At 33.5% G+C, this 16,645-nt stretch overlaps 1 protein-coding gene and 1 pseudogene across 1 annotated transcript; both read left to right on the top strand.

Moving 5' to 3' along the window:
- Positions 1-65: 65 nt before the first annotated feature.
- Positions 66-3,574, top strand: LOC149743328 (tRNA wybutosine-synthesizing protein 3 homolog; annotated as a pseudogene).
- Positions 2,009-16,406, top strand: LOC149743327 (cytochrome P450 2B4-like). Its single transcript, XM_089879367.1, has 10 exons — positions 2,009-4,095; positions 8,018-8,115; positions 8,424-8,505; positions 9,069-9,303; positions 9,765-9,932; positions 10,397-10,533; positions 10,864-10,968; positions 11,489-11,620; positions 12,364-12,561; positions 13,495-16,406. Exons 1-10 carry the CDS (start codon positions 3,945-3,947, stop codon positions 13,674-13,676), a joined length of 1,488 nt encoding a protein of 495 aa, XP_089735493.1. The 5' UTR covers positions 2,009-3,944; the 3' UTR covers positions 13,677-16,406.
- The last annotated feature ends 239 nt before the right edge of the window (positions 16,407-16,645 follow it).

Raw genomic sequence — 16,645 nt, 5'->3', positions numbered from 1 at the left:
TGTTTGTTCTTGAAGCCTCTAAGATTAATTGATAGGCTCGATCGAATTGTCGCAGACAATAATGAATGTCGAAGGAAAGGAAGATAAACCTGTTTGTTATAGAAACGCCTGAAGTAGAGGTGCAAGGTCGCTTTCGCCCATTTTATGATAATCTTTGCACCTCCGTTATTTAATTTGCGAATGTGTTCATCTTTGGCATTTATAGAGTTTTAACGTTGTTGGCAAGGTGAGAGGAGTTTTGTGCAGTTGTAATCCAAACACTTTACTCTTCTACTATTCTGCAAACTGATACGATGCAGAATTAATAGAAGAGTAAAAAGTGAGGAATAGTGACCAAACATTTAGTGATCTCCTCGTTGTCTGTTCGTTGATCATCGTCGAATTCCTGTAGAATATAACTGAAAACACATAGTTATCATAGGTAGTAAACAAATTAGTCAGAGCAAATGATACAAAACCATTTAACGCCGATACTTTTAGCCTCACTAGGTATATCAATATTCTTATATTTACTGTTATAATTTTGTTATAAAAACATTTATGTGGATTAATATGTACTATTTTTGCGTTCGTGCAAATAAAATATATAAACACGAAATTCGAGTAATTAATACTCTCCACAATATTTAACATCCATCCCCGCACTTTTTTGAAGAAAACGATATTTCGTTTTTTAGGTATTTCGTGGCGCTATAACATATTCGAAGCTGGATCAGGAGAAAATTCCATAAATATATTTTTATGACGAATATTAATATTCAAATTTAAAAAAAAAATTAAATAATTATTTTTTCGATGGGGATAACATGCTAGTGACCTACATAGATGTATGCGTAAGTTATATTTTCGCCGAAATATTTTAAAATTTAATACTTGTATGATTCGGGTTATGACCCTGATACTTGTTTGTATTCTGAACCTTTCCCCGCACTTTTTTGAAGAAAATGATGTTTCATTTTTTAGGTATTACGTAGCGCTATAACATATTCGAAGCTGGATCGGGAGAAAATTCCATAAATATATTTTTATGACGAATATTAATATTCAAATTTAAAAAAAAAATTAAATAATTATTTTTTCGATGGGGATAACATGCTAGTGACCTACATAGATGTATGCGTAAGTTATATTTTCGCCGAAATATTTTAAAATTTAATACTTGTATGATTCGGGTTATGACCCTGATACTTGTTTGTATTCTGAACCCTTCCCCGCACTTTTTTGAAGAAAATGATGTTTCATTTTTTAGGTATTACGTAGCGCTATAACATATTCGAAGCTGGATCGGGAGAAAATTCTATAAATATGTTTTTATGACGAATATTAATATTCAGTTATGAAAAAAAGTTGAAATTATTTTTTTTTTCGATGGGGATAACATGCTAGTGACCTACATAGATGTATGCGTAAGTTATATTTTCGCAAAAAAAATCGAAAATATAATATTTGAATGATTCAAGTTATGATCATACTTTTTTATATTTAACATCTATCCCCGCACTTTTTTAAAGAAAATAATGTTTCATATTTTAGGTATTACGTAGCGCTATAACATATTCGAAGCTGGATCGGGAGAAAATTCTATAAATATGTTTTTATGACGAATATTAATATTCATAATTAATATTTTTTCGAATTTTAAATTTTTCATTTCAGAATCGGTACCGCTGGGGTCTAATTAGTACAGTGTCCAAATTTTAGGTTGGTGGCACCAGTAGAAGGTATCGAAAATGGCCGCTAGAATATCTGTATTCTAGGATCACCTTGGTCTCTCGTGTTTACACTACGGCGGTTGTTGGTTCGTAACTCTCTGCTAAAAAGCGGTTCGTTGGGTTATGTGATAAATTTCATTGAGTTATTTAGTAATCAACATAAAAACGGTTGTGAGACAGCAGGTTGACTCCAATTTTTTTTAGTAATTTCGTATTTATACTGTATATAAAGATTAAATTAGTTAAAAAATAAAGATTAAATTAGTAAAAAAAATTCTTGTTCTATTCGATTTAATTATGTGTTTTAGTCTTAATAGTTAGTACCATTTTTTAGTGATTTGACTGTCATAAATGTGCATTAGGGTGACTTTGTTAAAAAAAGTCTCCAGCGTTTGACAAAAAAAGATGAAAGCTAAAAAGGATCAGTTGATATTTAATTGTGGATTTAGTTAATTTTATTATTGCAAAACCGGATTATTTTACAACAAGCTCCTGTTCTGGTCGTATTGTGGAGTAATGGTATTAACAACAACCAGCGAGAGTGGTAATAACACAAAACTTCTAACATCAAGAAAGAATGCAAATGTCATTTTGCATCATATACGTCAGTAAATGCAACAGATGGTTCAAATTGAATGAAATCAGCAACTGAATCAACCGGATTAAAGTTTGAAGTCTTCTTCATCTATATAAACTGTCCAGCAGACTTAAAATCAGCCATTTTGTTGAAAAAAGTGTACCGTTGTTTTGGGGATTTCAAAATTCTGGGATTAATTGGCAAGTGGGGTCATAATTTACAAGTTGCTATTAGAGAAACAATGAATTTTGTGTACCACAAATGGAAAATGTTTAACAACTGATCAATTCACTCAACATGTTGATGCAAAACCTTAAACTACTAAAACTGTTTCATCTGATACCTTCAGAAAAACCTGCTAAAATGATGATGTCATATTTTTGAAGATATAAACACAATGTTTTATGCAAGGATAAGTATTCAAACTTTTGACCTAATTTTATCAGAACTAAGTAAAATTGATTTGTTCTTATTGGCAGGACTTTTTTAAATTCTAACTACATATACATATTGTATCTGCTTGTAAGTTATAGTAATATTTAATTTTACCCATACTGAATAATTTAGGCATTTGATCAGTGTCTATTGTTCAGGCAGATTAAAATTATATTGAAAAATAGAAGGCATCCCAAGCTTTTTCCCAAAGTATGTTTTTTTGTATTGTCGCAGAACTCTGTTTCTTCTAGAAAACTGGTTTCCATCAACATTTCGACTAACTTTGTTTCCCACTGGCTATGCATAACTTATTTTAATTGTGAGAAATACTATTAAAAATAAAAGTTGTAAGATGCGACAAATATTCTTAATGGAAAATTCAATCATGCTGCATTTTAACTTAAATTATGCTTTATGACCAGTAACCTATATGTCATCAACAACAAAATAGGTGGACAAAACTCTCACAATAAAAAAATAAATTAAACTATTTAAAAAATGTATATACGTATCCATTTTTTCTGATTAGTTAATTAGCCTAATTTTGGCCGAACCAGATTTATAGGTTTCTGATAAAAATGTTCCTTGTCTGCGCATGCGCGGTGCCTGGTGGGAACCAGATTTCCAGGGGAACCAGATATCTGCGACAGCGGCAGTCGTATTTTAAAAGAAATGTTATGAGCTTTTTTGTGGTCGTCCTAAAACTGTATGCGCCCCGATTCGTCCCAGTTTGGGAACCCTGCCGTAGGGGATAAAAATGTTGGCTTCATATATTTATCCTTATTGTATTTCCCTTGCTTTCCTTTGTTTATGGGCCTTTTATGCTAAGAATAAATAATAAGTTTATTTAGTTTTTGGTGGTAGGCCTAATGCCTTAGTGCCTTTTTATAATTAGTTAATGCTTTATGATTTTACAATTTTAGTGAAGAACTTTTAAGATGTGTTTACTGTTGGTGTATCTGATTTTTTCAGGGTTGTATTAATTTTTTCAATCCGCATTTTTTTAGAAATGTTTTGTGTAAAAATTTAGTAGGCCTATGTCAGGATGCAGCTTTAATGTATGTATCAGCAAGTTAAAATGCATGAAAAAAATCAGTAAGGCAATGAGGGCATTATGCATGTGCGCATTTATCTCTCTATTCCCTTTGATTTGAAAGATCTTTTCAACCAAACTTTTAACTCCTGTGATTTAATAGGAGATACCAAGTTAGGTTGGGGTGATGATCTTTGAAATAGTAATCACCATTTTGGCGGCAGTGCTCTTGCACTGGCTCGTTAACTTTCTGTTCAATCCATGGCGTTATCCGCCAGGTCCGGCGGGGATTCCCGTGATCGGAAGTCTCCACTTGGCGGCACCAGACTTCCACAGAAGTATATTAATAGGATTTCAAATCTCTTTTGCTATTTCTGTCGCCTTTCTTCAAAAACAAATAAATCGGCTCGTTTACGATAGGGCAGAAGAAAATAGATAAAAGAGAATACCGTCGGGGTAGCTTGTCCCGATTAAACCCAAGAATAAGCTTTTTTAAGTTTCAAAATCGTAAAATTTCACTTAAATGACCCCGAAATATTTCTAGACTTTCTGCTCCGCCTGCCATTGTTTGTAAAAGCCCTGTAAGTTTGGGTGTCGTGTGAAAGGTTAAAGTAAGCGTTGCTACCTAGAATTAAATCGTCCTGTAGCTAGCGGAACGCTGGTCGGATTGGTACACACGTTCCTAAACGGCGGTTTGTTAGGTTGCAATTTCGACCTTTTGCCGCCCAATTTTGGCTAAGGCGGTGCTGCATCGTTCTCGGTAGGAGATGATACTGTGGGGTAAGATAGGATACCGTTAGCACCAAGCTAGATCCACTTTTCTTTATCGTATTTTAAACGAATACCACGAATGCTTTTTTGAAAAATATAGTAGAATGAGGGTAGATGGGACACCTTGTCATTCTGTTTTTCGTCCCATTTGGTAGTTAACAATTAGAGAACCTTTAAAGAATTATAAAACCGTAGCCTCACGCTTCCAATAGACCGTTGTTAATTGTTAGAAACACCCTCAGCATATTTCGATATTATGTGTTAAAGGTGTCACGTCCCTCCTCTACCTTACTGGATATAAATAAAATTAGTTAATATTCTTTGTTTACCACCAAATAGGTTTAAACAGAAAAAAAGTGTATCCTATTACCCCACCGCCAGTATTAAATTCGGTATCCTTCCGTTATAATGCGAACGCCTAGCCATTGTGCTCGTGCTTGTTGCAAGGGAGAGCCATTGCAACCCATGGTTTTTATTTTCAATCAAAATATGGTTTCGAATCATCCTATTTGTTTTTGTTTAAGTCTTTAAAACAATGGTGTATGTTGTTGACAAGCACTAGGCTTTCTAAATTATATGGTTTAAAAAGCTGTGTCAAAACTATGGATTGATTTGGCTCGCGGGTTCACTTCATAGGCACCACGGTATCATTATATAGTAGGGTGTCGGAAAATGGTATAGACGTTTAGCACATATTATCCTGATCGTGTTTTGAATATTTAACAACGATCTACGTTAGTCGTAAGGATACGGTTTGATAAACCGCTAATTTTTCTTTGTTTACTACCAATTTAGATAAAGAAATAGTATGAAAATGTGTCCTAGCATCTTCCCCCATCCTACTATATGTGTAGATATGGCACCGGTAGGCACATCGTCCCCGATTTTAAAAATCAAACTCAATTACAGTAAAACCATAATTTTAAAGTAATATAACGATATCAAACACATCATTTTAAACACATTAAAACGCACGATGTGATAGTTAGAGGATTATGCGCTATATTCTTTGCCAACGACACCGCGGTGCGCCTGTCTCTAACAAAGAAGGTGAAAGCTCGAAGCTGCTACCATTGCGGGCGTAAATATATCTCGGTAAATTGTTCCGTGGTCCATTATGGGTTGACCCGTACAAAAGTATGACATGTACCATGCAACACATCGTTCATATAATACACGCGTAAGCTTAAACGAGGTGTACGAAACACAACACCGGTGTTGTAACGATCGTCGTTGCCCCGTCACAAGAGGATAAAACAAGTTAGTTACATGGTATTAGTAAACTGTATTTGGCATATAAGGCACTTGTTACCATTCTTCTCCAAGTGCCTGTATCTGAATTTTAATGCATTATTCATACATTATAATGTTAATGCATTACTGCACTATATTAGAATCACACTGCATTTATAGAATTAAAGATATAAATAAATAACTCACAAAAACACCTAACCAAATTGAAAGCTAATACCTGTAAAACAGACCCACGCGTTTGGATAGGGCCGTAGGAATACTGTCGAAATTAATTTAGATTTTTGTGTTTACCTTCAAAAAGCCACCCGTAAAAAAGATTTTAAAAGAGTAAGCTATCTTATCAAACTCTATGCTATAAAAACCATACTTTATATACGAACATTTTTTTTCGCCACTTTATAATTAGGTTTATATATATTTATATATATATATATATATATATATATATATATATATATATATATATATGCAATAGAAGAACCGGCGGTATTTGAAATGTCAACGATAATATTAGATCGTGGAAATTTACGTTAACTTTGTGTTACTGCGTGGAGAACATAATTCAATATTTATTATTGCTGCTTTATGTATAATCAAATATACAGTAAGATATATATGTTACTTTTAGCAACAAATGTAATATACATTCTGGTCCTGTTTTAAAATATTAACAACGCTTCTTTAAATAGCCTACGGTTATTCAACTCTGTAAATATTCTTTGTTTACTAACAAATCAGGTAGAATTTAAATAATGAAAGAAAATGTCACATCTTATCTTAGACTAAATATATTGTATGTAGCCTATAAAACCTTCTGATATATAGTCCATTAACTATAGTGTATCATTGCATTGTTTTGGAAACTATATAGATGCTGATATAGTTGGGTGGAGGAAGATGGGATACCTTTAGCACATAATATCCAAATATCCTGATCGTGTTTCAAACAATTAACAACAGTCTATGAGAGTTGTGAACATACAGTTTATTATTAATTCTTTAAATGTTCTTTGTTTGCTACCAAATAAGAAAAGAAAACAGAAAAAATGGTGTCTCATATTTTCCCACCCTGCTATATATTCCGTTAATCAGTTATTTCATTTTAGTGTGAACAGCCTTCACAAAGCAACTTAACAAATAAGTTACATACAAAAAAGAAATATTTATATATATTATACTATGTTTAGGCCTACATACTTATAAATGTTGCCTATGCTTCAAGATTATTAAAGGGTTCTTTTATAGGAATTAAATATGTTTATGTAACTTGAATTTGTTTTTGTATGTAGGTGTAACTTATGCGAGGAGAAGATGTGTTTAAATCAATGTAATATATATAGCGGTTAACAGTGCGTCGAGCACATATTTATCGATATTTACCCGAAATGATTTAAGTCTCTGTTGGTCGGTAGAAACATTTTAATAAATGTGATTTACTGATTTTACATCATTTCGCTTTCAATTTTCACCGCTTACCCGCTATTACAGTGATTTATACCATTACGTTTATTGCTCTCATTTAGGTCAAAAGTTTGTCTATTTTAGTGCGGCGAGAACCTTTCCCTCACTGATTGAGATAAATAAATAAGTCTAGCGGTAAACAAGCGGGCTCTCAAACAAGGAACAAGTTTTTCAATATTAAATCCGTTAGGGACTGCTCCCTTTTAACCCAAAACAATTTCAATTTTCAATGCTTTTAATTTTAAACACGTTTTATTTGTAGTGTCTTTTAATTGAAAAGTGGTATATTTATTAACTGTATTCGCTCTAACCAGTCGTTTATACATGAATTAGTCTAATTATTAAGACTGTACAACTAATTTTTTAATTTTTTTCTTTCTATATCTTATCGGGGGAATTTCCGGTTGATTTTTTAGCGCTCCATTTTAAATGAATATGATTAAGTAATAGGAATCTGTTCGGATTACGTAATGTTTGTCGTTTATCGGTAAAAGTTGAGTGTTATTAGTATTAATTGTCATATGCGTTTCGGTTTTATTAACCCAGATTCCTAAAACTAATGAAAACTCACGTTTAAGTGCGCTTTAGATTTGCGTTGGTGTTAATTGTGTTGTATACCCGTCTAACCCCTTGACCGATTATACCGGTAGATTTCCTGATTATTTGAACCTAATATACGACATTTTACTCCGCAAATAGATTCCTTTGTTCATAAAACCCACAAAATATTGCATTGCCATAATCACACTTTATAGCGTAATATTGTTTTTTCAGAACTGCCTAAACTTGCTAGAAAGTATGGACCCATTTTCACTATTACAGCTGGGTATAGACGCGTGGTGTTTCTTGTTGGCTATGACTTAATTAAAGAAGTGAGTTCATGTATTTGTATAGTTGTATATATTTATGTAAATGTAACCAGCTTCGTGACACCATGGTTAGCCCTTCTTTAGTTCACTCCAATTGCCCTAACCCAGTGGACCCTTACGGGTCTAAATTATCAGCCATTCATTAAATTAACATCATTTAAATAAATATCACCCATAAGGGTAAACCACTAAAAGAATAATCAAAGCGAGCGTCAAGTGCTCAAGTGTATGATCAAAACATCCATGTTATATCTGTCGTTGCCCTGCAACAGGAGGGTAAATAAGTTAAGTTCATTCATTTATTCTTACAGGTTATCACTGACAGAGCAAAAGATTTTGCATCAAGATGTCCCAACATGCCAGGAAGAATTGTCCGTGGAGAAGGTTTAGATGGTGAATGGTTATGTTAATATGTAAAAGGTTATGTATATATGTGTTTATTTATAATATACATGAAACATACCTGTTTTAGGTATGCAAAGTAACAGCAATTGTACTCTACCTTATAAGTTTATTAAGTTATATACTTTATTACTTTTTGATAAAATTTTGTTTACATATGATATACATATATATACACAATGCATAATTGTGATAGCCTAACAAACTATTTGTATTACTTTAAACAAAATGGAACAGTTTTGGTGATGCAGGCATTAAAATATAGAAAAGCTTGAAACTAAAGCAGCTGTGAACCTTTTCTTAAGTAAAAGCATGATTTAAAGTTATATTACTCATTGCGCTGCACTTGCTCAGCTACAGTAATCTCTGAAAGTGCTTATAATTTTTACAAACAGCCTATGTAAATTTTTGAGCTTGATTTCCTTTTTTTTCAGAATTTAAATAATCTTCGCTGTCATGTAAAAAAAATTATAAAAAAATTATGTTAGGTAGGCCTATGTAAAATTTTTGTTAATGGCCAAAAATTTTTAAGCTAATTGTGGTATATTCATCAGGCATTGCTGCAGCCCCATATGGTCCCAAATGGATGGCAAACCGTAAGTTCTTTTACTCTGCCATGTGCACCATGGGGTTGGGAAAACGTGGGATAGAAAAGTGTGTGGTTGATGAGATTCCCCACATTGTTGAAGAACTTGAGAAACTTTGCACCAAAAATGAGTTGTTTGAACCATCGAGTGTATTTGACTCCGCTGTACTGAACGTGCTTGCATATTTCACTTTTGGAAACAGGTAACTATACTATTTTAAAATAGTATGAAAAAAAACTGCAGAACGTAAATATATATATTTATTATATATATATATATTGACTTTCTGCGTTTTTTTGGTAAACATTCCTTGCCTAATACCAAATATGAAAAGAAGAAACATGAAACCACATCCCATCTTACCCTACCCTACTCTAACCTTTTTGCACTTATTTTTAGATTCTAAAAAGAAAACACGTCCCATCTTACCCCACCCCACTCTAATCTATTTGCACTTATTTTTAGATTCTAAAAAGAAAACACGTCCCATCTTACCCCACCCTACTCTAATCTATTTGCACTTATTTTTAGATTCTAAAAAGAAAACACGTCCCATCTTACCCCACCCTACTCTAATCTATTTGCACTTATTTTTAGATTCTAAAAAGAAAACACGTCCCATCTTACCCCACCCTACTCTAATCTATTTGCACTTATTTTTAGATATTCCTATCAAGACGAAAAATTTAAAGAGCTGATTCACATCAATAATGATTTCTTTCAAAAAGCAAAGTTTCTGAATCAGCCACTATTCTTCCTCCTCAGTTTGGTACCTGGCCTGCATAAGTACTGGCTTCCTCAATGTGGAAAAGATCTAAAAGAATCAGTTGGGTTGGTAAAGAGTTGACTTTAATTTAAAATTATTCAAAAATAATCACCTGCAAAGTTAAAAGCATGAAGTGTATGATCAAAAAACGTGTTTTATCGACTGGGTCCACTGGGTTAAAGCATTTTTTCTGGTATATATAGTTTTTATTTGTTTACATTGTATTTTTCCCAAATATAAAGGTTAAGACACTTAATGGCAAACCCTGATGATGTTTCACGTTTCGGTCTGTTTTAGGTGGGTGAGGTCCCGCAGCGTGGTACTCTGTGGGTGCTAGGATTTAGGGCAACATTGGCCTGTTACCCCATAAATGTCTCGCTTTATGGCAATAGAAAACACCAGTCTTCCTTTAGGATATGAAAAACAAAAACGCAAACACTTTCCTTCCACATTTACATTAAAAACTACAAATAAACATGAATATTTATTCTTTTATATTCAATTTAAATTCAGATGTTTTTCTTATTAGGAAAATCAACAAATTTGTAAAAGCTGAGATTGAACAACATCGACAAAATCTTGACCGCAAAAATCCAAGAGATTATATTGACTGTTATCTCAAAGAGCTCGATCAGATGAATGATCAAAGCGAACTATCGGAGCTTGGTAATTGATAAAGTAGATTTTAATTGAACACACACATTTTCAGCTTCAACAATGGTAGCAGTATAGAACCTAAACCAGTAAACTCTGCGTGCTAACCACTTTACCACAGCGCCTGTACAGCATTTATTTTACTTAATTTCACTCTTTGTTTAAAATAGCCTTCATTGATATGTTCTTGTTCTTTTGGGAGTAACAGTCAAGCTTTTTATCCATAGCGTTATTTTGTTTCTGTTTTAAGCGTCTTTTCGCTGTTGTAAACTTTACCGTTCTTCGTTATGGTGAACGCAGATATAAAATAAATTACATTCTCTCATTCTTTTTGCTTCTCAGGTTTGGAAATGTCGATCATGGATTTATTTCAAGCTGGAACTGAAACTACGTCAACTACTTTACGTTGGGCAATCTTATACATGGTTAACAACCCAAATATACAAAGTAAAATCATTGTTTTTAGGTTTTTTTTAAAGTTTTTGATCCTGTATCGGTGAGGCACAGTCCAGGCCATGGGACCTGGGTTTGGGCCAAATTTAAAAAAATTTTTTTTTTACATGATCATTAATCTACATGTTTAAAGTAAGGCATATTGTAATCACTTTTTACGCTTCTGTGTTTTACATGGGTAAGGGGTGAAGGCATACTACGAAGCGTGCCATGGGACCTGGGGTTTAGACTAAATTATCCCATTACTCCACACTTTTAGGAATGAATTGCAATTTGCTTTATACTTGCGATGTGGAAACACACGTGTTCTGTTTCATACACCTCGCACCACCTTTCGAGTTGCCATGTATGTAACTTTGTAAGTGATTGTTTTTCCTGTATGGCTGACAATTTAGAGTATTTAGACGACCCATCAGTGACCAATGAGTAAAAGCAATTGCTATTGAAGGTATTGCCCTAGGACACATACAATGCACCCAGAATCGTATAGTTTACATTCTCTTTCTTTTATCAGAGAAGGTCCAGCAAGAGATTGATGATGTGTTGGGTTTTGACCGACTTCCCCAATATGAAGATCGCATGAGAATGCCATATTGTGAAGCAACTGTTCTAGAAGTACAAAGAATGGCAACCATTGCACCAATTGGTTTGTGATTTATAAACCTATCTGAGCGTTACTTTAGACCTGTAGCAAGTAGTTAGCGCACCTGCCTCCAGCCCAGAGTTTACAGGTTCAAGGCTCGATGTTGCTTTTGCTACCATTGTAGGCATATTTGTTTTTGAGCAATTGTGAGTCGTGGGTGTGTGTGTTTTCGAGCAAGACACTTATTGACAATTGCTCCAGCCAAGCGGTCACTAATGGGTTGTCTAAATTGTCAGTCAAAGATTATACAAAAAGGAAAAAATCGTTTTAATTCATAAAAGCAAACAAGGTGTTTTAAACAGAACACCTGCGTTATAACAACTGACTTTGCCCCACCAAGCAAGGGTAAAAATTTTATCATTTATTTAGTAGACCGTTATCATAAGTGGGTATAGCGAGTCTAGCGACTAAGCTTATTTTCTTTCTATTAAATGTAAATATGTTTTTAACTTTTAAGCGTGTTTAACAACTGTTATTTTGTCGCTATATCCTGTCTTTTTATTAAAAATATTTCTAAATTTTCGCTACCGTAATCAAAGAAACAACTAAAGTATTATTAAAAATATTTCTAAATTTTCGCTACCGTAATCAAAGAAACAACTAAAGTAATATTAAAAATATTTCTAAATTTTCGCTACCGTAATCAAAGAAACAACTAAAGTAATATTAAAAATATTTCTAAATTTTCGCTACCGTAATCAAAGAGACAACCACTTATTATATATTATTATAACTATTCATGATAGGTTTGCAACACTGTTCGGAGGAAGACCAGATGTTGGGTGGTTATCGCATCCCAAAACGCACAAGCATAATGGCATGCTACCATTCTATTCATTTTGATCCAAAATTTTGGAAAAATCCCAACGAATTTGATCCATGCAATTTTCTTGACAGTAATAAAAAAGTTTGTATTCCTGATGCATTTATGCCGTTTGGTGGAGGTAATGTTAACACTTTTCTTATTATTTTGCATGTTTAATAATGTAGTAGTACAGAGTTAGATATACTAACCTTAGAATTTACATTAAATAAACATTACTTTTTAATTATACATCTATTTTAATACGACAACAAAAAAGAGCTTTAAATTTCCTATCTATTGAAAAATATGTCAAAAAAATTCAGTTTTTTATTATCTATTTAAATACGATATAAAATGTGACTTCAAAAAATTTCCCCATAGTTACATACATGGTAACTCATAAGCACAACGCAAAACACCCATGTTATAACGACTCTCTTGTCACGCGATGCTGAATAAGTTAATCATTCACTACCCACACCCAAAATAAACCATTACCCTATCAAGTTGAATAAATCTAACCTGCTTCATCATCGCGTGGCCAGAAAACGACAGTCGTTATAACCAATAACGGGATGTTTTTTTGTACACCTCGTGCCAGCTTACGAGTTACCACAATGTAACTTTTGGGGTGATCATTTTATTTTTATGTTTTGTATGTACGGCTGCCAATTCAATCTAGACAACTCATTAGTGACCCCTGGGTTAAAGCAATTTCAAATTGCAAAAATCTACTACATGCTAGTTTATAATAACATTTTTATACTAAATTTCAATGTAAACTTTTTATACTAAATTTCATTGATTTACCAGTAGTGTCAGTAAAATAAAGTTAAGATTCTTAGTTGGACGCGTTTATGAGTTAAAACTTATCTCGTTGATTTATTTAATTTTAGAACTTTTGTTAGAAAACAATGTGGTATGAGATTTATAAGAATGGGTTTTGTGTTCTAATCATTTTGTTAAGGAATACTAATAGACTGGGTTTGGGGTTTGGGGTAATCATTTTGTTTACTAATACAGTTATACCAATAGACTTGGTTTGGTTTTTGGGAGTAATCATTTTTTTAAGGACTACGCATTTGTGTTGGAATGAATATTGCGAAACAAGAACTCTTCCTTTTCTTTGTGGCGATCCTCCAAAAGTTTTCCCTGCATCTTCCGGATGGTGTGGATCATCTTGATGAAGAATCTGGATCAGGAATCACGCTTGCTCCAAAGATCTATCAAGTAAAGATAAAACGCAGAGCATAATTTAACACAGGGCTTCCAAACTTATACCCCTTTAATCTCCCAACCTTTTCTCTTGAGGCTTTTTGGTTAATAGTATATTATATGCAAACTTCTTTAATCCCATCACCTTTTCTGTGAGGATGTTTGGTTAATAACATATTATATGCAATCGCATTTCATCTCCTAACCTTTTTTGTGGGTTTTTTTGGTTGATAGCATATTACATGCAGTACATAGTGTAAAATTATTATACTCTCGGTGACCCCTGAATGTCTGTTACCCCCTGTTTCAGAAGCCCTGCCCTAACACATACTTTGAGCCTTAACATAATTCCTGCAACATTCGAATAAAGTTACTAATATGCACATAAATTTATGCACTATATTTTCTTTATATTCCATGTGATATCTACACAATATTACACTAATCATTTATCATGAGATTACTCATACCTATACAATATTAAGTTAGCTTTTTGTGTCTGTTAATGTTGACTTATCTAGTACCTTTTATGAAAGTATGTATTTGAGCCTTTTTTAAATAAGTTCCTGCATGAAACATATGCTTTTTAAAAATTGTATATGAAAATATTATGGTACATAAAAGTCTTATAGTTTATAAAAATATTAAATACCCATGCACTTAAATGTCTACAATGGTACATGAAGATACAGCGTTGAAATCTTTCTAAATGTGTTTTTTTCATTTGAAATTATTCTAAATGTGTTTTTTTTTCATTAATGCAATTGACACTTCATGCAAATAAATTAACAAAAAAGACTTTAGTTTACTGTAAGATTGAGGTAGGAGTACGAAGCCCTTTAGGGTGAATGTAACTTGCGAGTGTTCTGTTTCATACACCTGAAATCACTCACAAAGTTGCATGCGTTTCGTAAGCCGACACCACTCACAAAGTTGCGAACTCGTAAGCTGACGCGAGGTATATGAAATCCTGTTTCGTGACGAAGTAACATTCATTTGTTTAACTAGTTTAAGTTTACAGGTCAACACATGCGGGAGTTGTACAAAGCGTATTTACAAATATTTGTTTCCATTCACTTAATCCTCATACATCTCAAGTTTCATGAGTTATAATACGCGTATAAATGCATTCTACCCACTGCTCCACAGTCACCAATGGCGAAACCCGCTTTGTTGGTTACGTATAGTGTGCTAGTTTAATACGTGCACACTCATCAGAGCTTTGCTCTCCCGGTAATTGTTAAAACAACGTTAAGGAAACATGGGATTTAGGTGCTAACGGTATCCCATCTTACTTAACACATTGCCTACTAAAGATATCTTTAGTAGGCCATGCTTCACAGTACTATATTCTACGTAATATAAATTCTACACAGTTGGACGAAGCATACATACCGCATCCACTTGATATTAAGTAATCAACATATTAAAAATTCATAATGTATGCTGGCGGTTGGCGTTTGCAGTTGTTCATAAAAATTTAATAAAATAAATTGTAAACGAAGCCACCGAGCAGCGTCAATGATAATTTGATCACATATCGTGAAGTTTCTGAAGAAAGCGGCCACTAATGTAAAGATAGATATGGTTATCAGGTATACCATGGCCTACTCAATATGTATTGATTAGGCCATGAGTATAGGTTAGTGCATAAGTTCTTGATTTTGTATTTCGCAAAACTATATAGTAGGGTGGGGAAGATGGGACACCTTTAGCACGTAATACCCAAATATTTAGATCGTGTTCTAAACAATTAACAACGGTATTTGGTAGTCGTGAGGATACAGTTCTATGATTATTTGAATTTTCTTTGTTTGCTACCAAATGTGACGAGAAAATAGAACGAAAGGGTGTCCCATCTTCTCCCACCCTACTATATAAAAAAGTCTATTTGTATTTTAGGTAACTTTAATTCTTTTAGGTTTAGTGGGGGTAGGAAATATGGGACAATTTTAGCACGTAATATTCAAAATAATGATCATGCTTTAAACAATAAGTAACAACGGTCTATGTGAATCGTACGTTTTTTAATTCCTTGAATTTTCTTTTTTACTACCAAATGAGACAAAAAGCAGAACAACAAGGTGTCCTATATTTCCTCACCCTACTATAACAGTAGTTTAGTCCGGGATACTGCTTTAATGGTCGTAAGACTTACATTGATAATTTTAAAAACATAAAACCAACTGTTTTTATAAGGATCTATATAGTCAGTCAAATGTTCATTCCTTGTCCGTTATTCGTTTTATGCCTAATTGCTTATATTGTAATGGGGCAGTCTCTTCAATGTCCGGAAGAAACACTCCGTTATTATGATTGCCCTGAAAACTATATCAAGTATGACGAAACAAAGTGCTTCAAAGCTCATTTCGGGTATGAGTATTATAAGGCTTATGCTATATCAAGCTTGTTTATAATTTCAATACACAAATTGACTGCTACGGTATAAACTGTTAATTATACCCGGCGCCGTGGCGTAGTGGTTAGCGCGCCTGCCTGTAACCATTAGGTAATGGGTTCAAGGCTCGTCGCTGCTACCATTGTGGGCGTATGTGTCTTTGGGCAAGACACTTAACGACAATTGCTCCAACCCAATGGTCACTAATGGGTTGTCCAAATTATCAGCCACACATAAAAAAAATGAAAAAATATCCAAAAAAATAATCACCCACAAAGTAACATACATGGTAACTCGTAAGCTGGCACGAGGTGTTAAACCCGTGTGATAACGACTGTCGTTTTCCGGCCACGCGAGGATAAAGTAAGTAAGTTACAAGTTACATTATATAGTAAGGTGGGATATGATGTGACACTTTTTCATTTTCCCCCGTTCCATTTGGTAGTAAGCAAAGAAAATTCAAAGAATTATAAAACTGTATATCCTCACGACTTCCATAGACCGTTGTTAATTGTTTAAAACACGATCAGAATATTTGGATATATTGTGCTAAAGGTGTCCCATCTTACCCCACCTCACTATATTATATCAACGTGCCCACCTTTTTTGG

This window comes from Ciona robusta, chromosome 1, assembly GCF_009617815.1.
Source record: "Ciona robusta chromosome 1, ASM961781v2".
Taxonomy (NCBI): Eukaryota; Metazoa; Chordata; class Ascidiacea; order Phlebobranchia; family Cionidae; genus Ciona; species Ciona robusta.
This window is presented reverse-complemented; position numbering and strand designations above follow the sequence as displayed.